The sequence below is a fragment of the Syngnathus scovelli genome, chromosome 11, assembly GCF_024217435.2.
Source record: "Syngnathus scovelli strain Florida chromosome 11, RoL_Ssco_1.2, whole genome shotgun sequence".
NCBI lineage: Eukaryota > Metazoa > Chordata > Actinopteri > Syngnathiformes > Syngnathidae > Syngnathus > Syngnathus scovelli.
In genome coordinates this window covers 6,070,889-6,097,691 of record NC_090857.1, presented here as the reverse complement: position 1 = coordinate 6,097,691, position 26,803 = coordinate 6,070,889, and the positions used below count along the sequence as shown (strand labels likewise).

The 26,803-nt window shown below is 42.4% G+C and overlaps 1 protein-coding gene and 1 long non-coding RNA gene across 6 annotated transcripts in view; one reads left to right on the top strand and one right to left on the bottom strand.

Moving 5' to 3' along the window:
* Positions 1-26,803, bottom strand: part of celf4 (CUGBP, Elav-like family member 4) — a 57,587-nt gene that overhangs the window by 18,115 nt on the left and 12,669 nt on the right. For all 5 annotated transcript variants that reach the window (XM_049734976.2, XM_049734971.2, XM_049734974.2 and 2 more), the window contains exon 2: positions 23,623-23,705. In XM_049734976.2, the coding sequence (XP_049590933.1) occupies positions 23,623-23,705 (83 nt within the window). The remainder of the gene's footprint in view (positions 1-23,622; positions 23,706-26,803) is intronic.
* LOC125977924 (uncharacterized) lies at positions 276-24,974 on the top strand. The gene is made up of 3 exons (XR_007484778.2): positions 276-360; positions 23,380-23,486; positions 23,632-24,974. It is a non-coding gene; the product is annotated as an uncharacterized lncRNA (long non-coding RNA).

Here is a 26,803-nt window from a genome sequence, read left to right as displayed (position 1 = left end):
GCAGTACTTATCGTATGACCTATTCATTCATGCATGTGCCTGGTGTGCCGGCAACACGCACGCAAGGAAGGCAGCCAGGCAGGCTGGCAGGCAGAGCTCCATTGTTGCTGAAAGTCCAACTCAGCAGCCTTGTGTTCCAGCGGCCTTGGAGCGGCGCTTGATGGACAGCTCAAAAAGAACTGCGTCTCCACAAACGCACGTACGCACGCACGCACACAGTCACACGGGCTGGTCTCGCTCCTCTGTTGATTACGTAACTCAATGACAGTGCTCTGCCTCGGCGCTGCCACAGATTCTCTGCTAACTAGAAGCTGAGGGAATACATGGTGTGCATGCAGTCTGCTGCACTGTATCAAACTGGTGAGTCATTCTTCTGAATCAGCCTTGTAGGGCCAGCGAGGCCTAGATGATTAACTCCAAACAATGCGGGATTATAGACGATGCGTTGTGCCCTGAAATGGGGAGCAATTATTCCAAGTCCTTGATCTATGTGTTGCTGCTGTATTGACTTCAGTCTGTTCAAACCACCGCAATTATCTAAAAACACGGCAACAAGCGACAACTTTGTTGAATTTCTGTAGAAGAACTTGTTGTGTTATTCTCAGAATTGATTTTTTTTTTTTTTTTTTTGGTTGATGATCATATCCCGTATTTTATATAGAGTAACATGTATTACCCAATATGGACCACTTGAATTAAACACAAAGCTGGCATACTCACAAGAAGCCATGACACATTCTGTTGGATAAATGTCAACAAGTTAATGGTACCTTCTGTTATCTCATAGAAGAACATTTAAAGGATGGATGAACAAAGATACATCCTTTGTAGTAAATACTTTCAAATATTCCCCATGGCACTCCTGATGATGTCTCCCGGCACACTAGCAGTGGTTAGGAATCACTGCACCAGGACACTGCACAGTTACACTCACAGAATATGAAAGTAAGCTTTACAAAGCTTTGGACAGGGGGTGGGATTGTCTCATTTTCACCACTGTCTAGAAGATGTGTGCTTTTGAGAAAGAAAGAGAGGAAGAGAGAGAGGGAGAGCGAAAGAGAGGGAGAGAGAGAGACAGAGAGAGAGAGAGAGAAGCAGTGCAGGCCAGGTCATTTCATTATCACAGTGAGAAAGCACTCCATGGAAGTCTCTGGGGAAGCGAGGAGGGCTGCCTTCATAATATTCCTCCTCTGCTATTGTCACAACTTGCTCTGTCTGTTTTACATGCTGCAGTTGACTGCTGCTGCTGCTCTCCCTTCTTAAACAGTAGCTACTGTCTATTAATTTATTGTTATCCTTACTTGGCTTTTGTATTTTAAGTCTCTTGTAAATGTTTTTAAATATGTTTTAGGTCTACTATGTGAGGAAGTATCCATTTTTTTTTCTTGTGATAAATAATTATTGCGCAACACTGTTTGCCATGTATGGAGGGATAAAGCTTATCCAGTCTGAGGCAGGATTGACACAAAAAATGATATTGTAAACACTTTTCATAAAAATGCAACACTGTGCTGCAACCAATCACGTCCCAGAAGTATTTGGAGCACCTCTGCAGTGCGCAGAGAGAAACGAGCCTTAATGTGACTAATGGAACTGGAATCAACTAGTGCAAGACGGCAAGACTATTTATTTTTTATTATCCATGCACAAGAAGTGTCGAATGGAATGGCATCGCCTCATCTCACAGCAGATAGACTTGACGTGGCGATGAACTGAATGTGACACACATTTCTCCAAAGAAGCCATTATTAATGTCAAAGCATCAAATGATGTCACACATGTGACCAACTAGTGTTTTCAATAGAGTTCACTTAAGATTTGTGAATATTTGTCGGCAGCTGTTGAATGTAGCTAATAAAATGACAAACTTAGTCAAGTAATGAGTACAGTAACTAAGTTACTTTTTCAAGGCAACAGCTGGCCTCAGGCTAGCTTAGGAGACAATAAAGACTTTTATGAATACCTTGTTGCCACTTCCAACATCTTATCTCCGTGAAGCAGAATTTTCTACACTGACTGTGCTCAAAACAAAATTATACAGTCGACTCGACACAAATAATGTACTTCAGGTGTCATTGTCTCAGCGCAACAGTGAATGAAAAATGCAGCCATGGCTATATTGTAGGCCTGCTTGCATATGCTGCTGCTCGCTCCATGCTGCTGCTCCCACATCAGCGTGTCTCCATAAAGGCGGATAAAAAGGAAACACCGCCAGATCACAAAAGGAGGCAAGTCTGTCTGTCCGACTTCTCTGATCATTACTTATTCCTTCATCAAGATGGTTTCTGGAAGTAGCTCAACAACACAGCCGATGAGATGATTGATTCAAAAATCAATTCTAAAACCTGATTGAGCATTCATGAGAATATTGTTTTAAATACACAAAGTGATGAATTGAATGGTTTCAATTCAAATGCATGGAAATGATTGACATCAGACTCGGCTAGAGCAAAGGTGTCTCTCTGACTATCACTTGATCCCTGTTGCACTCAAAGAGACACAGCTAATGGAGGACAGTGGTGGGTTAAGAAACAAATAGGCTGTGGAGCAAAACACACTCGCTCTCACAAACAACACAGCCTATTGCCAATGGTTACATAATTAGATGTGCGGCACCTCGCAATCAACAACTCTGCCGGCCTATAGCGTCAACTATAAAAAGAAAAGATCTATGTGCGGAGGCGGATGAGGGCGGAGGTGCCGAGCGAGGCGGCGAGAGAAAGAAAAAGGCAAAGACGCAGAGAATGAAAAAGTGTGAGAAAATTGGTGCGAGAATGAAGGTGTCGCTGAGGGGCCTCAGCAAGCTCGCACTTTCTGTGTGTGTGTGCGTGAGCAAAGCGCACCTGCGCGTGTGTGATTACAGGAGTCGTAAGCTTCAGGGTGTGTGTGTGCACCTCAGCGTGTGTACGTCTAGGTGCTGGAGCGTATGTAGGCTACACTTGCAAGGGAACAAACTACAAGGACGAAATGTGATAGAGTTGGCTAGTAATTGAGAGGAAGAGAAAGAAGAAGAAAAAAGGAAAAGCTAACTGGAGAACGAGAGCAGAGGACAATTTTCAGCCTCTAAGCTCACCGCATCGCCTGGGCTTTGCAGAATATAGTGAAGATTAGACCAGATGAGAAAGCCATAAATTCTACTTTTCTCTTTCCAGCACAGAACATAAATCACAGCTCTTACTGGCGTTCCATCACTGGCTTTTTGCTTTTCACTTATCTAATGAATTAAAAAAAAAAAAGAAAAACAAGTTCAACACTGTCACATTGTGAACTCTGCTTCCGCTTTGAGCTTCGCACAACTTTTGTTCTCCTCTGAAGCCATCACAGATGATGAGAGGCTTTTCCCACAATTGCCGCAAGAGTATTCATGAGATGCTCAACTGTACATGCGGAACAGTTACAAAACGATAAAAGCCGACTTGAAAGGAATGTGCATTAGGAAAGATTCTTCAAAACGCATGCACGTGCAAAAATAGCGGAAGAAAAAGAATGTGAATAATTGCATCCATAAACACAAACTTGCTATTGCAACATTAGAACTTGGTAGGCTCCACTTTTCACTTTGAGACGTGCATGTACATCATCGTTCTGAAGGCTCAAGAAAGCCGAGGCAAAGCCAGCGTAGCGTGAAAACAGAACAGAACCGCCAAAAAAGGCAAAGATGGCCCCGGCCTTCGGAAGATCAGATTGCGCATTGATTGAAGGAGGCGGAGAGTAGCATGACAAGATCACATAGCGGCATAAATCTGCAGCTGAGGGGGGTGCAGAACGACCTTTTTAACAGCTGATTTGGTTCTAAAAATAAATGGGTTAAGCAGTTTATATGATAGCCATCAATCTGACTCACGGCACCATGTGACGTCTTTGCATGCTGTCAATTTTTACTCAGCACATTGGAAGTTAAAGTGAAAACAACAGAAGCATCTTAACTACAAATCTATGCAGTTTAAGCGACTTCATCACAATATTTGGCAGTTTGTTGCCATGATTACGAAGTAAACAGTGGCGGATATGACAAGATTTCCATCTCGTGCTTTGGCAGTCTTTACAACAGGCACCCCGCTGAGTCAACACAAAGCTAAATCTGTTGTGAACGAGATGAGGAGGATTGACATGAAAACATGCATCGCTCTCATTTATTGTATTCCATCGTTCTGGCTTTCATCTTTTGCGTGATTTTAATTTCCAGCCCTGCTGCAAGTGGAAGGTTTGGTTGAGGATGAGAGGAACAGCAAGAAGAGTGGAGGAAGAGTTTTGATGTCGCCGCTCTACGAGGTTCATTCCAGGGGAAAGAGGAGGAGGGGGAAATGCGATTTCATTAATAATGAAAGAAATCTTGCTTCAAATTGAAACTGTATGGGATCACCTGCTGAATTTCATTTCAAAGGAGGGCCTGGGAATGAATAGAAATGATGAAGGGGGCTAAAATATAATGCGAAAGATGCTGGGAGCTGAATTAAAAAAAAAAGATATATATAATAATTGCTCAGTTCACATTGTGAAAGGGATCTTTAACAAAACATTTATGATCGGAGATGATCTTTGCAAGGGCAGGAAAAAGTCTTGCATACGATCTCACTGGCTATTACAACTCTTAACCGAAGCCAATTTCAAGCCATATAAGAAAGCCCCCCCCCAAAAAATCCTTCATTTGTTGATATGAATGAAACGTAACAGTAGCTTCTTTGTGATTCTGGATTTAATTCTGTTCAAGAATAAATAAAAGCAGCAAGCACAATTACAACTTTCCACGTTTGAATGATTGCGTGCTTTCTCAAGGGAGAACTTGTCAGGCTGGATTTGTATTCCCGTTTTCTCCGACAGGGGAGAGCATATCGATTCAGCGCGGATCGCTGAGATGCATTCAAATGAAATGCAGAGTAACATATCTATATGAAGTTGCCACATAATGCAAAAGTTCAATTTGTTTAATGAAAACTGGGGTATTAATCATGGAATACTTCCCCCTCAGGAGAAATATCAATAAACTGCACAGTTAAAAAAAAATTCAAGTGGCGTTGAAAAACAGAAATGCTTCCCTATGCTGAATGTTGACAGTGACTGACATTTCAGCCAACTAATCATTTAATGGCGCTTATATATCACCAGAATAATATATAAAATATAAATATTTAAAAAACTACAAGAATATGTAAAGAATATAAAATACATAAAAATATATGTAATAAAATCGTATAAAATGTTTTCACGGACAAGATGAAATACATAAAATATATATATAATAAAAATATATAAAATGTTTTCACGGACAAGATGTAATGCACAATGTTCGGACCCTTCCAAAATTTTTGGAGCAGCTTTTACTGGAGCAGATATTTGGGTTTCAGATCAAAAATTAAATAGCCAATAGTCATCCAAAACAACCGTTCCAATACTTTTGGAAGGGACCGTATATACTGAAATAATGTTAACTCCAGCTCAGGCCATTAGGGAGTTGCATGCAGTTTCACTTCCACTTCCAAATGTCAACCCCCTCAAACATCCCACCACCCTGAGAAATTTCCGCACAGGCAGGACATCCCGCACGTCAGGGCCAATATTTTAGTCTGTACGGCAACGTTACGCCGCTTATGCAACTCAGCAGTGGCGCTGCCTTTATTTTCATTACCTGTCAGGCTCGGTATTATGTCATTCTTATGACAGCGCTAGCCAATATGTCAGCCTCTTTAGGCTGAGTGCATCCATCTGTGTTACGATATATCTGGCCGTAATATCTTACTGGCTGTTGGCCAGCGAGAGTTGCTACTGCATGGCACCATATCTTCGCTTCTCCCTTCCATGACCCTCACAACCCCTACATACCTAAAAATCATCCACATAGTGGCTATAAGTACAGAACATTTATACTCTTGCCATCATTTAAAATTCTCCCCATCTGCCAAGACAAGGGAGTAGGGGGAAAAAAAAATCCATAACCATCCAAGTTGAGAGACTATCCAAGTGACTGAGGAATACAGTAGTGAGGCCAAATGACTGATTTCTGGCAATATCTCCCCCCCACTGCAGAGTTAAGAGGACCCGGTAGCCCTTGGGACCGGCCTGTCACAACTCGAGAAACTCCTCTGTTGAGGTTTTCAGCCGGCTCCCAGGGGTGGTTTGCACCACCACTTACCACTTGAAACAAAAATCAATGGCTTAATGATCCAAAACAGGAAATAGAACGAGAGCGAGAGAGAAAAAGCAAGTCCCTAAAACAACAAAATGTCTTTTGGCAAGGGACATTCTGTCCTGGGCTTTCATTTGTTTGTTTGTGTGTGTGTTGAAAGAAATTTGCTGGAATGGTAAGTGAGTGTATGCGTGTGTGTGTGTGTGTGTGTACATGCACCGGCAGCTTTGAGAGAGTGAGCTTACCCTAGCTTAGTGGCGCAAAACATATTGATTTATTGATTGCCTGTTTCACCCTCTCGCCATCTCTGGCTCTCTTTCTCTCTCTTGCTCGCTCGCTCCCAGCCTGTTATAAAGCCTCGTAGGACCGGGGGGCTGCGGCGGGAACTTAAAAAGCCATGCGGAGGAGAGAGCGAGAGAGAGTCAGCAAAGGAGACGGAAAGCGAGGGAAATGTGTCCTATCTTCGAGTTGATCCAACAGCCTTTTAACCAAGGACCCTACATCATTCAGATTTATGGACAAAGGTCACGACCAAATCAAAACCTTGACCTATCTGCGAGGATGCCGATTTATAAGCACCCCGTCGTGGGTGTGGGAGGGGGGGGCACTTGGCAGGGGCTAGTATTCTTCTCCTTGGCCCCCGCTTCCCTGCGGAGAGAAGTGGATCAGGGCCTAGGAGAGGGTGGCTGTAATTTGTGATTAGCCGACAGGTTGCGCTGAATGATATACAACCTCCGGCTGCTTGAACTCTCGGTTCAAAAGAATGTCACCGTCCCGGGCCGCATTAAGCTTGCTGTCTCACTAAAGTGGATGAGAGGAGGTCATGTTCCAATCTGAAGATCTGCTAAGTCATAACAGAGCTCCAGTAAGACCTAAGGTAGCAGAAATAAAAAAAATATATCAAAGAAATTAACTTAAATGCAAAAATCCACCAGGTAAGAAAGAGCAAGGTCCATTTCCATTTTCTCCTTAACAGTTACCTCCTTGCTGTCAAGTCAACTTTTTATCCTGGAGTTGAGGCTGCTGGGAAATTAGGCAGTGACGGGTGGGCCTGGGACCAAGCTTGATCTATTCTTAAATGTGCAGCAATGGGAAAATGCAGTTACAAACTAGAGGCGGCACACAGTCTAATCTAATAAAGTTGAGGTGGCCCATGTGGTGAAAGCCTGCTATTCCCCTGAGGGAGCCAAGTCTGGGCACAAAAAGCACTGCGGCGCCCCCTGTGGCACCGACTGACCCCCACTGGCTATATCGTTGCAGATCAGGCCATGTGCTGTATCACATTTACAGTTGATGGTAGTGAAACAGTTGTGTGAGTGATTGACTGAGCACCATAACAAAATATAATTGCGACAACTTTCACTTTCGCGGACAAGCCCTGTGATTCCCGGCAAATCTGAGATATATTTGTCCTTTCCCTTGAAGTCATAGGCTGATTTTATTTTTTTCCCTGACATGGTAAGGTAAATCAAACCAGATCGAGAGGTTATGTCGTCTGATCGAGCGCTGGCCAACTCACACATAGGGAGGAATTAACTGTGTACGCAGAAGCCAATATTTTTTCAAATAGTAATTAAAATCACAATAATTGGAAGTGACGCATCAATGCCGTGTCTTTGCTGATATTGAAGGAAACAGAGATGTGGGGTTAATAGCTGTGTGACACCAGGACAGGTGTAATCCTATTAAGTGGAGCGCATACCACAACTGTGGACTGAGATTTATACGCTGTATATATTACATATGTGATAAAATTACAACTCTGCCATATACTTTTACGCTAGCCTTTTTCCTGTGATGCTCGGAAAACTGTCTATCTCAGTTGATCCGCTTTAAGTAAATGCTGCAGGAGATTTATGTTCTTCCCAACGCTCGATAAAAACCAAAGAGCTGGGAATACTCCTTCCTGTAGTAAGACACATTTTGTGCAATTTCTCATCCAAACTGCGCTAGTCAGTGCCCATTAATGTCAGTGGCCAGGATGATAATTCATGATGATGGAAATAAATCATTACGTGGTGTTAAGTGGTAATTAATGAGTTATTTACCTCAAGTTTTATATCAGAAAGGAGGGATGGGTGCTGAAATAAGGCTTAGGTTGTTCAACTCCCACTGCAGATATTTTTCGCTACTCATTGAGCATTCCGTGCCCTGCTCTTCGAGTCATCCTTACAGGAAGGCGGCTCCTGAGGAGACGAGCAACGGTGCTGAACTTAAAGATATTTTCTTTTACCATGAACTGATGGCCATTGAGACTTTTGGAGATAATTGAGTGAGTCTTTCTGCTGCAAGTCAACAATTCTTAATCGTAGGAGTTCTTTTTTGCGTGGGTCGTGGTTCATGATCAGTCATGGGGCAGGGCAGCTTGAACCAACACCTCCAATCATGTCACACTGATTGCACTCTTAATTGACTGACTTCTGAGAAGTCATTAGCCTAAGGGCTCAGATCGTTTTTTTTTCCCCCCTCACCCTTCATAGTGATTCTTGCAACAGTCTATATAAGAGAGTGTCAGATGAATTTCCAATAGAAGGATTATAATGAGTACATGTGGAAAAAAATAGAAGAGCCGTATGAAGTTTCTCCTTATCCGTGACCAAAACAAAGTTAACAGTCAAAATGAGAAGTCCAAATGTTTTAAAAAAATACCAAACAATGAAAAAGGGGAATGTGAGCCATGCAAAGGGGGGTCTAAGCGGCCAAAGAGCTCTCGCCGCATGAAGCTGCTCTCTTGGCCCCTTGCCTGAGCAAGCTTGTAAGGTGTGTGCATCAGCACACTTGACACCAGCCAGAACTACATGTGCATTTGGCAAGCCGCGTGCAAACGTAACATCGCACGATATCGAGGCTGTCCTACTTTGTGGCGCTTCTCTCGCTCGCCTCTTTCTCTACAAGCACTCATTAACAACGCTTAAGTGTCAACAAACAGGCAAGTACCTGAAGGATTAGACAGTCTATTCGCATGGGGAGCAGATCAGCACTGAATCATCCCCACCTGCCACCACAACATTTTCCCTGAGAAATTAGAGAGCTGAAATTGCGCTTGTGTGTTCCATAAGCAAGACAAACTCATTAGGCAAAAAAACTAATAATCCATTCTCAGAAGATAACCTTGTGTCGTGTAGCTCGCAGCATGTCAGGATGTAAAACTACTTTTACTTACTGTTTCTGCGTTTGTGGCCTTTAATGAACACTCTCATGATGTGATGATGAAGATGAATGGACTTTTTGGGTTAGGCAATTATAGATTAGAGCTATTTTTGCATTTTTGGGGGGCTTTTGAACACCCATTAAAAATAATGAAACAAACTGGTTGGCGTTTTTCACAGCGCCGTATCACACGAGAATAGATCCGCTGCTGCCCTGAGTAAACGTCGACATTCAGAATTAAAGCAAGAGTCATTGGTCATAAGATGACAATTTTTAGACCTTGACACAGACAGCAGAAAGTTAAGGGAAGCTGTTTTTGAAAGTGAAAAACGGCATTTTTTAGGCATTACAAAGTTATTTTGCATCTCTAGAAAACATGTATTCTGTCTAATTTTTTAATAGTAATTGTCAGATGTGTCATACTTGTAGGGGATGTGGGTAGGTGTCAACAAGTGGTGTCAAATGTTAGTTTTTCTAGTATATGCTGAGGGCTAGGAGAAAATGAGTGGTGGGCCAGAAATGGCCCCCGGACCATATTTTGGATTGTCTACGGAGACAAAATGAAAAGAAAACTCACTCGCTCAAAAATTACCAATAATTTGCATATCAGTAAGTTAATTGACAACTCCCGAGTCAACCACTCAGCTCGTACGTGAACATTCACTGTTAGATGATCCCCCAACCTTCTCACCTGTCCTCCCCCAACTCCCCCGATTGCCCCCCCCGCCACCCACCCCCCACGTCTTCCCTCTGCTAATGAGCATGGTAATTATGGCTGGCCCAGGCCAAAGGGAGGGGAGGGAAAAAACAAAAAAAACAGGAGAAGAGGACAAGAGTCTATACTGGCTGCTCTGCTTGCTCTAGATAGCAACTCTTTCGCTTTCTCTCCATCCCTCGCTCTCTGTGACACATAGCCCTACGCCTAATTAAAGCCTCGGAGGGAGAGAGAGAGAAAGAAAGACAGAGGGAAAGAGAAAGAGAAAGAAAAATAGAGAGAGAAAAAGAGAGCGATGAGAAAGAAAGCAAATTTTATGTCAGTAAAGCGTTTGAGAGAGTGAAAAGTGAGAATGTTGCAAATGCAGAAAGGAAGAACGATAAGAAGCTCTTGATGGGATGCAGTGTGGTGGGGTACCGGCGGAGGGATGAAGGGGAAAGGTGGGGAGATATGCTGTGTGGGGTGGACAGGTGAATGCTTAGTGAAGCTGAGAGATAGAGGAAGTGCAACAAGAAAAGGGAAGACATTTTTTTTGGGGTGGGGGGGGGGGTCAGGTCTGACGGAAATAAGAAGGAATGAAAGACTGTGGAAGACTGGATGAGATGGGATTACTAAAATGTATGAAAATTATAGCAGAAGCGTGATGGAGTAGCAGCTCTAAAGAAAATGGTGAGTATCCAATTTGTGAGGTCAAAGGCAGCTTACTGATGTTGGTTCACCATCTCTGTTATAGTTCATCTTAAGGTGTTTGATGGGCTTGATGTCAGCGTTCGCAAGTTCTTCTACACCAAATGCATCCAAGCATGCTTGTCATTGACATTTCTGGGGCACAACCATCCTCTGACAAAAAAAAAGTGTCTGCCGCAAACTGTTCACCGTCATCGTCATTAGTTCAGTGAAATGTTGACATAATCCAACAGAATGCTCCTGATTTTGAAACTAATGTAAAGCCAAAATATATACCTTTAAGACAAAGATTAAATGACAACAGGCTGTGGTCCTGTGCCAATTAGAGGCTCGCTGTTGTGAATAATTAAGCAGGCTAATAACGGGACAATTAGGGATGTGTAATTACATTAAGGGAACACGGGGACTAGTTTCAACGTAGTAATGATGGCATGCAATTAGGGGGCCAATGTTATCTCCAGGATCATATCCATAATTCATCACCACACTTATTTGTGTAGCCTAAAGATGATGTGGGGGGGGACTTATAACTGGTTATCATATATATATATTTTTTTTTTAAACAAACAAAAACAAACAAGACCCTCCAGTAGATGAGTCCATTTCTGTCTACATGATACTTCCGAGGGGGAAATTGTTTCTCATACAACTGAGAGCGACAGAGAGAAAAACAAAACAACTTTTCAAAGGTTTAATTAAATAACAAGAGGCTATTTATCAAGAGTCAAGCACAAGTCTCAACATCTGGGCTGTGTCCAAATATAACATTTTCGTGCTTGGAGCACTGGCAGATTTTCTCTGTGGACTATCTCGTGAGAAAAGGAAGAAACACATTTGCTGGTCTCCAGCATGCCATGCATGGAAACGGGAGACAACAAAGATACAGAGATGACAGGAGCAAGTGGCCCAGGGACCTAAAAAAAATATCTTTGTTTACTGCAGTTGACTTTGAAACTTGAATAAGCACTACCGTGTAATTCTTCATGGAGGGAGATCCAGAGAAGAAAACCAATATAGTGCATATTTGAAGATATATAAATATGTTGTCATTATTGCTGACTATGCATAAACTGAGTAAATATATTATATGTGTCACAATACTTATAACCACAAGTACATAAGTATTATTACAACTGTGGAATTCAAAGTATTTTGCCTGCCTTTTTTAAAATTAATGTTTCTTATTCATATAATATTTTACTTAATATATTTTATTATATTTATTTATTTTTTAAATTATTATTCAGTGTATTTAAGATGGCGCACTTCCACACAGCAAATTGAAAGCATACCTTCTGAAATGTTTGTTCAGAAAACATCCAAGGTCGCCGCAAACCGGCCAAATGTTGACTTGTCTCCCCTCCAGGTGTGTCAACCTGTGACTAGTTATAATTAGCATGCGAGCATTTATTTATAAACATATTTGTTTTCTGAACATCTGTTTTTGTAAGTCTCCCACCGTCCTCCATCGCCCACATGGAAGGTTATCTATTGTTGTTTTAATAGACTGCGACGTACGCGTCGCAAATTACCTGACGATTATTTGAATGGGTTGTTACTTCTTAGAAAATAATGTTCTGGTGCACACTTGATGATGGCAACAAATAAAAGACCAACTGTGTCGATTGCGTGAGTTGCGACAGTCACCGAGACAGAACGCATAAAAAAACAGAGGGGCCATCTGCGGGAAAAGCTTACTTAAAGTATAGAAAGACATTATCCATAGGGAGACAATTATACTTGTTGGAAAAGCAGATGTCTTTGAGATTAGAGAAGCTTTAACAAGCCTTTTCCAACTACGCCATGCAGATGTTTCACACTTGGTCTGCGTGTCCACATAGGGCCTGGTTTTATTTGCATCCGGGAGCATCGCGAAGCACTTTATGTGACAAACTCTCTTTAAGACAGATTTAGAAGGGAGACCACAACTACTACGCCAACCCCCCGGGTTTACTCGTGCAAATATTTGTGCCGCTGGTTGCCACTTTGATATCTTATTTGGGATTAAGGTCTTTTTTCATCAATCTTGAGCACAGAGGAAAAATTGTGAAGGATCGATAGGAAACCCACTCCAAAAAAACAAAAGCATTGACTTCCAGCCTATTAAAGGTGTCCCTTGAATCAATAGAAAGATAAACAGGAATAGTAGAGATTAGAATTTAAGAATGTAGCAAGGTGAGCAGGCAGACATTTTAATTATTAGCGCGCAAAGGGATCGCTCTGCACAGCAGCCATTTAAAGCGAAAATATATGCAACTTACGTTCCCACTAAGTGGCCCTGCAAGAGCCGTGCCCAACCTTTAAGTCCTTTAGCGCTCCGGTAGATGTGCAACCGTAAATGAATTATTGGTCGGCATGGATCCTCGCCAAAGACAACCTTGCGGTGGAGCGTGCTTGCTAATTGGGACTGAATGTGCTTCAGGGCTAACACAACAATGCACGCATCACATCTCCATCATCCTACTGAGAATACACCGCTACCACATCCTTGTCGTTGCTTACCTGAGTAGCTTTATAGGATCTCCCTCATGCACTCAAAAGACTCAGGTCAAGACTTTAACTCAGAAATGCAGTATTAATACAGATTTTTTTTTTTGTTAACATAGTTCCACTCCACGTTGTCAAAATTTATATCTCACTTTGTTTATAACAAACACATTAGGCGACACCGCCACCATTCTTTCCCATTCGAGTGCCAACACAACACAAATGACATGAACGAAGATGAAAGCCAAATGCCATCACTTAGTTTTAACAAAACAAACGTTGGCAATTTTGGATTATAAATGCCGTGTGCTTTTCTTGGATGTGTTTTCTCATTAGTGAATAAAGACTTAAAATAGGTGTGAATGTGAGTGCGAATGGTTGTTTGTTTACATGTGATTGGCTGACAACTGAATTTCTCAACTGGATTAAATAGGCTGCACCAAATTGTAAAGATTTATACTTGATATTATTTTTCAGCTAGCCACACTGTAGTCCATATAATTGGGTTAGCTGATGCAGTTACAAAAAATTTAACATCCTAAATTGGTAGGAACCTTAAATAAAAGGTTTAGGTTCATGCAACTCTAACCATCAATCATTGGCAAATTCAATTAAAAACTGGATACAAAACATTTAGTCTTGCCTGTAATAGAGGATCTTGTTAGAATCCTGTCCAAAAACATTATTAAAGGTTGTTTCAAAATAGGTATAATCCATCAAAGGTCCCTCCCCCCCTCTTCTGTTCTGCCCCCTTGTCTGCTTTGCAGCTGTAATCATTTTCCCCTCCCAAGTGTGACATTCATAAAGATGCTTGTGCGGGATGTGCTACCCAAGTTGAAAACAAAACAGATAGACTCGTGAGCAAAGATGTTCCTCAACTGCCTGCACCATTGAATCGATTGGTTGACATTAATTCTATTTTTAAATTGATTTATTCGTGGATTGATAGAACAATTAAATATGAGAAATGAGGTGAATGGTTGGGATATTTCTTTATATTCAAATACAACTGGCATTGGTCCTACTATGAAACCTGCGAGCTAATTGTTTGGAATGTTGCCAGTGGAATGGTTCTTGAGAGTATTGTTTGTTTTTGGCCACAGCTGTTCACTCATTTGAACACCGGCTGGCAGTAAAGAATCCCTTTTTCAAAGTTTCAAGGGAGCCTCGGTGGAAATACTGTTGACTCGCTGTCTTCACAAGTATGCTAACAAGCTGTCGGAACATACAAATGTTATCGGCACCCTCCCCTGACAAACTTTGCCTGCCGCTCCATGTCCTCTCTCGACACTATTTTCATAATGAATCTGCACATTTTCATTCGCCGTGCGTCACTAGCCCTTGTCAGATATTAAGAAAAAGTTGGAACACACACGTGCTGAAAACCAGAGTAAGGCGGGGTGGGAAAAACAAAAAACAGAACATAAAACAAACATTATTTGACTGTTTTTGTGGCAGATTTGGTTCAGACAGTGTGATTCCCTTTGGATCTGGGCGAGTGCCGGCAAGGAGAGGCAGTGCAGGGAGAGAGACGGGGAGATGAAGTGAACCCAGTCAGAGCGATTGTTCTTTCATGTGTGAGGGTGACAAAAGAAAAGAGTGGAAAGGTGCATGACAGGAGGACATTATGCAAGAGTGAGATGATGTGAAGTGAAAGGGAAAATGGTAGCAAGAGAGCAAAAGAATCGGCTGCGTGTTGCTGATTCACTAGACTTGTAAATCCAATGTTAGAGTCCTAAAACTAAAATTAGCGCAGTGTGGTCATGATCATTTTATGCTTTGCTCAAGGACTGTTGTTAAAAGATTGTTATTGAGGTCCGGTTGCTTGTTTACTTGCCCGACTTGTATGTGGACATCAAAATAAAGAGTAGAAGCAAACGTATTGGAAGCTGATCAGAGAAAGAAACGGATCCAACTCTTCTGCATTACGCAACCTAAAATCAACTTTCTCATACTGACCAAAAGGCATGAGCCAATATTAGATTTGGGAGGATATCCGTGAGCAAAAACATTGCCGTATCACAGTATTAAAATTATACCTCTAAAATATCATCGTTTGAAATATTTGAGTAAATAAAAACATTTCCCAGTGTCCCATCATGTGCTATTTTAACTCACATTGTCTTTGGGGCTAACTAGTACCTTCTGGCGTCATATTTTTTTTTAGGACAATGCACATAAATCGACAAGTTGAGGAGTTGCGCTCTTCTGTCATCCTGTTGTCTCCCTGTAACTCCTCACCCCTCCCCTCCAAGGGCTCATTACCACCCTAGCGACCAACGATTTTAGCGGTTATGAAAACCTTGACCTTTAAAAACCATGGTACACTGTCCTGTGCCTTCTAACCAAATACTACTCCAATGTACCACTGGTGTGTTTCACTCATGTCTGTCTCCTGATGAAGGTAACACTGATCATGGTTGCAGTCTATTACATAACAGAACGTCAAACTTTGACCTTCTCAAATCACCTCCCGTATAAAACAACAGATGCTGTGAATATGGCTGCTTGTTTTCAAAAAAGCAGGCAGAAGAACATTGAAGATGTGACACACTGACAGTTGTTATGCATTCAGCTCTTTGACAGGTGAATAATAATAGAATGGAGGTCCGAATCATGAGGCCAGCGAAGATTCACACACGGAGGACACGCACACCCTGGAGGGTGAGTCAGAGCAACGTGTCTCACACACACACATAAACAGTCTCCCAGCAGAGCTGCTGCCAGGTTATATGGAGGGATGGAGTGTTCTGAGTTACAGCCTGCACAGTGCAGCCACTCGCCACAGCAGCACCATACAGAGTCCATAAAGCATGATGGATGGCCTATCATCATTTACCACTTTGGTGACTTCTCAATGCTGTCACACCCCACCAAGCACATGCCAAAGAAGCCACGCATACAGCAATAGAGACGGGCACACAAAGGCGAGAACGGAAAAACGGCATCGCAGACAAAGGGGTATTTGCGAGTGGCAGAAAGTGAGAGCGAAAAGGAGAGAGAGCAGAGCGTTTGATGAAGGAGTGTTTTTCGATGTTTGCCTCAATGAATACACGCCGGGTCACGGGCAGCGCATGCGTGCGTATTCATGCTCTGGCGCAAAAGAAGAGAACACTTCCCTGTCCCTTTTCTCTTTGGATGACAGCAGCCCACACACGTTCAGGCTGTATTTGGAGCATGTAAAATCTACTGTCTCCTCTGCTTTGCTCTTCTCCTCGACCATATCACACCGGAGGGAGGGGGAGAAAGAGATGAGAGGTGAGAAAGAGAGCAGATTTAGCAGGTGAGAGTTTAGATGCCAAAGCAGGTGAGATATCAAATGTAGCGGAACATTCACCAGCGGAAAAGACACTCCAGTCGTACAATTCAGAAGTCAAGGAGAAAAAGACGCCATCATTCGTGACGCTGCGGGTCATCACAAGACCGCACTTCGAAGAGCATTAGAGGATTAACTCTTGGTTCACTAGGTCGAGGTGAGGTGAGGATCTTCATTAGACTGGTTATTGCCCTATTCAATAGGGAAGTACGATTTTGCCATCAACTACATGCAATTATTAACCTTTTGGGGAGTCAATTAATCATGTTTTTTTATATTCTATCTCCTTCATCTACCGGAGGACCCAGTCACTAACATCTTGGCATTGATATTATCGCATTAGCACGTCAAAAGTGTGTTTCTCTCATTGCAATTCAAAATTGACAGTCTTTAAATGTTCTAAAATTAGCTAGCTAACCCATACCACTGTAATTTTGTTGATCAAAATATGATGCTTCTATCAAATACTGGATGGCTTGACTACTTCTCTAGCTTGTAAATAACCAGACAAACATGAAAAAAAATGAACTTCTAAAATTTTGGGGGTGCTTGGATTTGCTTGAAGGGTGCTTCATCGCCCCCAAAAATGGGCTAGACACGCCTCTGGATTCCATACACATGACATCAGTTCTTATGAGAGTCCCCCCCCCCCCCTAATGGTTATAACTTTATTTTCACCCTTGTAAAAACAAAATAAAAAATGATATCTGTAACATCACAAATTTGTCATTTAAGTCAAAATTATTTCCCTGTTTTAAAATAAAAATGACATTTAACAGAAGAGTGGTGAAAGGATACTGGAGGCAAAGACACCATCTCTGGACAGTTTCTATTGATCGCCACCCAGCCCACATCAGCACAACTTTCCCAAATTGCTATTGAGAAGTGACCTGTAATGCAATTACTAGCCAATGCGGGGCCTCGCTTGCCATCAATTATTAAAAGCTGCCCGAGTTGTGGCCTGCTACGCTGGCTTTGTGTCATTATCACATCTGCTGGCCACAAGCTCACCAGCTGCTACAATGCCGTTTGCAATGAGATTTCCGGGCAACATTTTCTTCTCTATCCAGCTAATTACTCGATATGGCCAAATCACGAGAATAAAATGATATAAATAAAGTTATGGCTTTACAGCAGCACCGGTAAAACTGTGATGGGGAAGGAAGAATGCACAATATGGCTTGAATGCTGAGTGAACTTCTCACTACTCTTGCTGTTTTCGCAAAGCATGACAAGTTTAGTTGTTCGTAACTGGGAAACTGTTTGCCATGACTGTCACAGTAAAAGAAAAGAAAAAAAAACCCAGTACAATAGATAATTGCCATTTTTCTTTAAGCTGACACAATCATTTTTCTTTCCGCTGCTCTCGTTATTGAAGTCTTTGCTCAAACTGGAACAGTATTTTTTTTTTATAGTCGCCGTCTAGCACAGCACTTAAAAAGCACTGCAATAGACTTTGAATGTCTAACCAAAGCCACATTATCATCAGATTAAAAACACTTGATCTGCTTTATTCTAAAAGTCTATAAAGCAATTTTGGTAAACAAGAGATACCTAATGTTAATTGTCTCAATAAGGTACATTAAAGCAAATTGCATTTTAATTATTTATGCTATGGGTGAGGAAAAAAAGGCCGATAGTCGACAACTCACAGTGAACTTTAATTTCACACTAATAATAGCACCATCTCCTTCAATCCCTCATTTGTTAACTCGAGAAAAAAACTCGCTCGAGGCTAATAAGGCTGATAGAAACTGATGGGGGATGCAAAGGACAACAAGCTGTGTAGCTTACTTGAAATTGCATAAAAGAACTTTCCCATCTCTGCATCGATGACAGGAGAGGAGGCAAGATGTGAATCACAGCCCGTGAAAAGAAACTTATTGATGGTGGACTCAACATGGTCCACAGAGCACAGTTTGAAGAGAAAAAAATAGATTTTGAGTGTGAAATGTTACGGTTTTTTTATTTTTTTGGCTATTATTTCTGCTTTGACATTATCATGGACAATAAATGAACTAGACACAACAATAAACACGACTCTTCACTGCTGTCAAATGCAAAGATTTTGGAGTTCTTGTGTCATGGGAATTTTGTTCATTAACTCCAAAGAGTAAAAGTGACATAATTTTTTCAAACGAGAAACTACTCCATGTGTTTGCTATATGTACAACAATTAAAAATTAAAATGATTCTTAGTGCCGGAATTGGAAAAAAAAAAAAAACACCCCACATGCAACTGCAGTTGAAGTCTCCCCACATAAGAAAGCGTGAATAAATTGCTCATTTAAAATCGACACTGGGGAGTCCATGCCCACACTGCACATTTTGCTCTCCTAATGAGATTAAACAAACTGTCTCGATGATATCATTACACATAGAGTAATCTAGCCCGGTAGTGTAAAGGTGTATAATGTCGCATTTGGCTCATCAATCCGTAGGCCTAAAGGGTACAATGCGCCACTTTTGAAATGAGTCGTACCGCCGGACTACTGTAAAGAGAACCCTTGCCTCTAGACGTATGACTTTTTCTTCATTTTTCTCATTACAATCTGCTCAAACTCCACTTGGTAATGGGAGGTTGTAACATCAGGCCTAAAGCTCAACCACAAAGAGGCCATTCAGATGACAGAAGATGGCGTCTATACTGTACAAATCTTCGGCGCTACGATTGAAGCACTTCCATCGTTTCCTCCTGCGTTGGTTGGTTTGACCAAAAAGAAAGTGTTGAAAAACTGCAGAAGCTATCAAAAGCCTCACAAATGCAAGAAGTAATGTTCAAGTAGTACAGCAAGAAATAAACCCAATAAAGCAAATGAAGCCACATTCCTTACAGATTTACATCAGGAATAATTTTGGCTTTAGGGATGTATCCCCCCCCGCCCCCCTTCGGATCATAAGAGACAGTTCTAACTGTGTTTGTGTTTTTTGGGGCCCGCCACATCTGCGCTTCAATTCATCCCAGAGGTGTTGTACAAAGTAGAGGTCATAGCTATTCCATGTACACACCACTGAGACATTATAGAGCTGCTGTGAAAACAAGATTGGCTACTATAGTAAGAAACTGAAAAAAATAATCCATATAATGACAAATAATCCACAAGAAATTAAAAAATACAATCTGAAACTCCTTATAACTGATGATTGAGTCATAAAAAATATATGGCACATTTAAAACATTATTTTGTAATTTTTCTTTTGCAAGTTTGAAGCCTGATCTACATTAAAGGAATATCTCATCAATAAAAGCAAAGGCAGTTGTTAGCAGTGGTCACCAGTATCAATTCACCTCCCTCCAATCTTACGAGCCGAGAAAGGAAGGTGTTGACGCTCCAAAAGACGGACGGCATCACAAATTTACCAATTGACAAGGGATTATCATCCCCAACACCACTACAAGGCAAAGCCGACTGCTCTACCAGATGATAAGAAGACATGAAAGAATAAAGGGAGATTCCACCAGTGGATACAAGAAGAAAATCAAAGACTGCTTTCAGAAGTTGGAAAGGGAGGAAGGAATTGACAGCAGCGCCGACTATACTCCGAGGAAGCAGCAACTAAAAATCATTATCTTTTTTTTTTTTTTTTCAATTGTATTTTATGGATGCATCGAAACACATCACCGCATAGTGTTCCTCTTAAAACGCAGATTTTATTTGGACACTGGATATTGTTTATTTATTCCCTCTTGGCAGCGCTCGTAACTGTTGACTGGTAATAAATTACCCATCGGGTCTTTGGCTGTAAAATGATGTGTGTTCTTAATAATGCGCACATACTTGTGGATGCCAAAATGGCTTCGTTGTATTTTTGGCCGCCTACGTTTCTTCGATCACTCCACTACCACGTTCTGTCAAGGGCTGGATTCATTAATTGGAGCGTTCCGTGTGGCAAACGGTTTTCTTTTGGAGAAGGGTGATTAGAATAGTTGATGGGAGAGAGCGAATGGATGATTTAGCTCGGAGGCCTGTGGCATTTTTCATGTGGACGCCCCGCTATGACCCTTGCGCACTGCGCCACAAATCCACTCTGACAATTGGGAGTGTGTAACTTGTACACACAAGGTTGGGACAAAACCCACAATCTGGTGCCACCAAAACTCCCATTCACCCGACTGGCAAATATCGACCAAAATGATGGCGGTGAGACAATGTTGCCATAAAACTGGGTCACAAGAACCAATCAATGTCATAGATTTCTTTCGCTGGCATTATATCAACTGGGAGAAAGGCTGCTTCTGGTGGTGCTGGTGGAGGAGTCGTGTTGGACGAAGAAGGAACCAATCAGTGGTTCCAGAGGCACCTCACCAACATCAAGCTTGGCTTCATCAAGCTTTTTGCTTTCCCATCTTTTTTTCTAGTATGTTTGCCTCCGGGCTGAAAACAAGAAAGTGTATGTGCTCTACTGCATGCGTGTTGATTGCATGTGGGTGCACTGTATGAAATGACACATTGATTCACAATGTTCCATTTTTTTTTCGTCGGGCTCACGATTACAGTATGAGTCAATCGACTGTATTACTCTCTCTCTCTCTGCACTCTCTTTCCATGAGTATCAGGTTGTTCCATGAAAGTGTTTGTGAAGAGATTTGTATTACTGTTATAAGAGAAGTCTTTGCGGTGTGTGTGTGAGTGAGCGAGTGCATGTTATTGGCATCGGTGGTTTGCATTGTGTCATAGTACAAAGTATTTATTGTATCACAAGCGTGCACCTCTTGTGTACCACGTGTGGGATTGTGGTTAGCATCCATCCATCCATCCATCCATCCATCCATCCATCCATCCATCCATCCATCCATCCATCCATCCATCCATCCATCCATCCATCCATCCATCCATCCATCCATCCATCCATCCATCCATCCATCCATCCATCCATCCATCCATCCATCCATCCATCCATCCATCCATCCATCCATCCATCCATCCATCCATCCATCCATCCATCCATCCATCCATCCATCCATCCATCCATCCATCCATCCATCCTGAAGGGATTTCAAACTCGAGTGTGCCGTTATAAGTTCAGTGGCTGTTTTTTTTTGTTGTTGCTTGTTTACCCTCAGTATCACCTGGCACACACACACACACACACACACGCGCATGCACACACATACACACACACACGCACACAAACGCAGAGTCCTCAGTATTATGTGCTGCGCTACACGGGCAGCCTACAGCCGTGCTTAGAGGCCATTTCCACTAGGTAGTCTAATCCCCCCTACTCTCGGCTCACCTGGCAGCCACAGAAAGAAGACTCCAGAAAACTTTTTGAATATAAAGGTTGGGAAAGCAACTTTGATAATAAAAAGCGCATCAGGATGCGAAGTGAAGGGGAAAGAAGCTTTAAGGGGAGGAAAGGGATTTCATTTGCAGGATTCTGGTTATGTTGGCCTGAGAGAGGGGATTGATGGAGGCTGGAGGGACAGAGAAAACAAACAAGGTGGAAAAAAACAAAATCGGGTAAGAGTGAGTGCCATTAGGATTTCCTACTGCCTTTATTTGGCAAAATCCTAATTATGTACTAACTTTGCTACTTTCACCCAGGTTTTTGGTTGTATTTTTATGCTTGTTTGCCTCTAAGATTATGCACAAAGACACATTTTACAATAGTTACTGCCCCCTATCGGACTGGAGTTGACCAGTATTAATAGCGTACTGGACTTCTCTTTTTTTTTTTTAAATCATTATTATCAGCAGTACCCTTTAACCAAAGGCACAGAAGTCTTCAGTGCTTCCTTCCCTTGTGTTTTCTACAGTAGTGCTTTCTACTTGTTTACTTTAAGTTCACCCTCGATCAATTACAAAATTGAGAGTGTGCTTTTCCTGGCAAAAGTGTTGCTAATTAGCATTTGCCTCTGCAGCCAAGTTGATTGCAAATGACTGTACAGGTTGATCATCGCGTACATTTATATGCTGTGTAACACGCCGGCACATTTGTAAATCATTTGTACATCGACTGTTGGTATAAACTACAAACACATTTTCCCTCAAACAATGATAAAAAAGGCCAAAACATCAGTCACAACAGATGTGTGAACGCAAAATTGCATCTTGGTTTTGACCAAATATTGAATCTCTCTCTCTGTGTCGGTGGTCTCCCCTACCGTTTCTTTCTGAATAATATGCCATTGGGAAGTGAAAAAAAAAGCTGAAAGCACGGATCCCCACTCCTCCGCTCTTCTCGCTGCACGTCTGTGATGTCATAATCACTCACATCAAAGGCTATGCGCTCAACACGGCGACTGTCAGCTTCCCTAGAGGCGTCATTAAAAAACGAACACAGCAAAGCAAGCCAGGCCTGACACAGACGCATCAAAACTTCCTGACACACACGTGTGCAAGTGTGCACGCTTGTGTATAAACTTGGCTTGCATCTTTCCACAGAAGATGCATGTGCATGAGTCCCACCCATGCATATACTGTACATACTGACACAAAGAAATAAATGCATACATAAAATGCATAATACTATATACTGTATCTAATCCTCCCCACTGAATTGAACATCTAGCTCCTCCCTTGACAGCATCAAAAATCCCATCTACTGTCACGCATCGATGACTGCTCAACATTCATAAGAGATGTCGTTCATGTGTGTCGTACATGACTGCTGCACGTGAACATCTGTCGAGGAGACACGCTACATCCATGACGCGGAGCATACACTTAAATGTACAAATAGCCGTCATCCACGCAGCCGCTGGGTTCTACCCCCCCTGTCTTTCTCTCACACACTCGCCCACACACAGCTGCTTGGAAGCAACACACGCGGGCGCGCACTCATTTACACAAACGGGAGGAAGGACTATAAATAGTTTGCCTATGATGTGATGCTGTGTGTGGTTTCTCCCTGTGGGGTTGTACGTGTGTGTGTGTACGTGTGTGTGACTGTCAGAGTGACGAGAGAGGGAGAAGCAGGAGGACGGTAAGCGAGAGGAAGGCTCTGCTCTTGTCTGGTGCACAGCCAGTGATAAACACAAAGTGACAGGCGCGGCAAAGATGGTGAGTCCCCTTTGATTTGAAATAAATGTCAGGCATTTGTATGTGAAAAATGAATACACAAGTGCCACCATGAATCCGGCATTTCTTGACTATGTGTTGTTTTTGTCTTTGCTTCCGGGGCCCGCATGTAACTCACCCCCGGAAGGGTCTTCTGCTCGTGCAATGCATTCTGGGCTTTCAGGGCGGACTCCCTGGCACAGTAGGTGAGGAAGGCACAGCCTGAAACACAGCAAAAGGAAGACATCATTAGAGCTGGCGACAAAGAGAAACAGAGTGAGATGAAGGAGTGTGCTCCAGCAACCTTCAGCAAATGGCCAAAAACAACAGAAACGCTTGTCCCCATTATTTCAATCAGCAATGTGGAATTTTCCGAGCACAACAGCAACGGAACAAACGGAACATTCATATTGGCGTGAGCGCAGTCAAGTCTGCACTGAGAAATTAAGAAGACCGATATCTGCTGGCTTGCAGATTTGTGCAATATGCTGCGCGAGAGCTCCTCTGCCTGAGAAACACGTCAGATGTGACGGAGCTTCCCGGCTGCCAGTTATCCGTTCGCCCATCGCGCTCTTCAGGCTGCTGTGACACAGATAGACATTTTCTCTGACAACCCCCGCCCCACTTTTCGCTTCCACTCTTCATTTGTCCAACTCTTGGCTCCATATGTTGTTCCAAGATAACCCAGAGTCCGTGGGTTTGTTACCACCTGGGCTGACATGTGGGGGTGGAAAGAAGATGGAGACGCAGGAGGCGAAGCAGAAGAAGAAGCCGTGGGTAATGTGGAAGCCTCTCCCTCGCTGTGACAGCGAGGAGCACGCTACTATCCTCAAGGCTGACAGCCTGTCAATCTCCACATCTAGGGAAATGATTTATGGGGATGACAAATAAATAAAACATGTCCAACATCACCATGGACAATGGTGACATGATTCAATTAGACACAAAAGAAGAAACATTTGTTCTGAGCCATCAAGAACTGAGCAGACACCTCTTATTGCTCATTCTGGTTCCCCACTACGGTTTCTATTGTTGTAGACAGACAAATATCTGCTTTGTGTTAATACTTATGCAACTTCATTTTCATGCCTGGGCAAGTCAAGTTGGCTGTGTTCACTCCCACAACATTGCAAACGCCCCTTTCCAGCTGAACCTGTTGGCTTAGGCAACTGTGGACATTGCGGCTACCCCTGCGGAGGCTTCGTCTTTAACCTCAGGTCTTGCCTATGGTAATGCACAAGGCAGCTGCTCTTGTCTGTGTTTTTAATTAACAGGCCTCTCACTCATTAGGCGAAATGGGAGTTGGCCGCCGACAGCTCGGCAACCTACTCGTCCTCTCCGGGCCTGTCGTGTTAGAACTAACGTGCATGTGCCATCCCCAAGGAAACGTGAGCATCCTTTTCACACAGACACTTAACTCCCACATGTACTTTTTATTACATTAGGTAGACATGGAATGGAATAGAAATATATACAAATAAAACAAGATATGGATAAAAAAGACTTGAACGCAAAAACAAATATTCATGTAGAAATACTATGAACTGAAAAGCTTTCCACCTTTCACTGTGTTGCCATGCACATTGACGCGCTCAAATGCAAAGCTGCTCATCGAGTCTCACGTATACAATGCGTGACAGTCAACACACATTCAATTTATCATCATTGTCACAAGTCCGATGCTGGCAGGAGCTTCAGTATCTAACTAAGACCCCAATATTGGCCCAGGAGAGAGCGATAAGCTGTTTGTTTCTGATGTCAATGTTGCCAATTTGGTTTCCCTTCACTTCAAATTCAAATCAACTGCAGTGCAGAGGGGATCTGAGAGGATGTCTAATGTGTGTGGGTATGCAGAAAGCAGAGAGTAAAGATGGGATAAGGGGAAAGAAGGACAAGGAAGCAAAACGAAAAAGGGGGAAAAAAGAGCGGGACAGAGAAGGCGAACTCGGTATGGGAGAGCAAGAGAAGGGAAAGTGGAGATAAGATCATGGAGCTTCTGTGAACACCATCCCCCTGTGTCCTACACTTGCTGCTTATCTCAACTGGCGCAGACACCCCAAAGGGACACATACCCACTGAGGGGGTGAGAATAAGGGGGACGGGAAAAGATAGGATGAAAGAGAGGAGCAAGGGAATATTGGATGTGATGATCGGAGAAGTCGGGGTCCTGGGCTGAACTTCTGTGGCGGGAGCTAGCAAATTATGGAAGACTACGACGAGGTCAGAGTTGCATTTTCAAAGGATTTGCGTTGCTAATAAACTCTGAATCGGCTGTAGTAATTTCTACTTTATATATATATTTTTTTCCGTGAGTCACCGAAAATGTAGTTATTTTTCCGAGCTATTCAACCACTTATCGGAAATCATCAGGCTTGATTTTAGTAGCTCGGAATGTCTTGCGCCATTCGTAGGCACTTAGTTGTCAAAGAAGGGACATGTACTGGATAAGGAATAGACTCTACAAAATCATATTGGACTGAAAGAAAGCGGCTTCTATTATAGGCCTTTTCCACCTTATATCACCAGAGAGACTATCGCACTGAAAAGTAACACCTTCCAGCAGAGAGAATGTGTCACACTTTGATGACAGCGTTGAGATGAAATGAGGTGATATGAAAGTTTGCTCCATACTTTTCTTTCAATGTATGTCCATGCAAATGATGGAACACTGATAAAATCAGTTTTACAGTGCAGATTTCAGCCCTGGAATGACAATTGCCTTATAAGCCATATGAATCCCAGTGCATGGCTCCCTGAATTAGTGCTTCACACTATTACTGGACACGTGAATTACTTTTCGTCGGCAGGATCCGCCTCTGCGCCACCCAAGAGCGGAAGCTAAGGGACAAGTTATTGCTGAGAATTCTCTAATTATCTTGCGCCCATTAATTCAAGGATTGTAAAGAGGCTGACATAAAAAGTTCCCTCCTCACACTCTATCCTTTTATTCCCAGCTACAGATGGGGAGAAACTCCCAGTGCTCATTTAAATATTTTAGAACATCTTGGTAAAAGCCTCAAAAGAGTCAATAGCGTTAAACTTTTTATCTGCTGCGCAGCTGAACTTCCTCGTTGCGTGACCGTGGAGCACTTCCTTAAAAAACATTGACCAATTTTAGGCTGTCAATAAAAAAAATTCTTTAAAGAGGTGATAAACATGTTCGTAATACGGGTAAACTGCATGCCAAGGAGATATTGAATTATTTAATTAGAACCTACACAGTAAGTAATTTCATTGAATCTGTATAAGTAGGTCACACACAAAACAAACAACTAACACAAACTAAGGTTCCAATTTTAATTAAAAGTGCATATCCATAT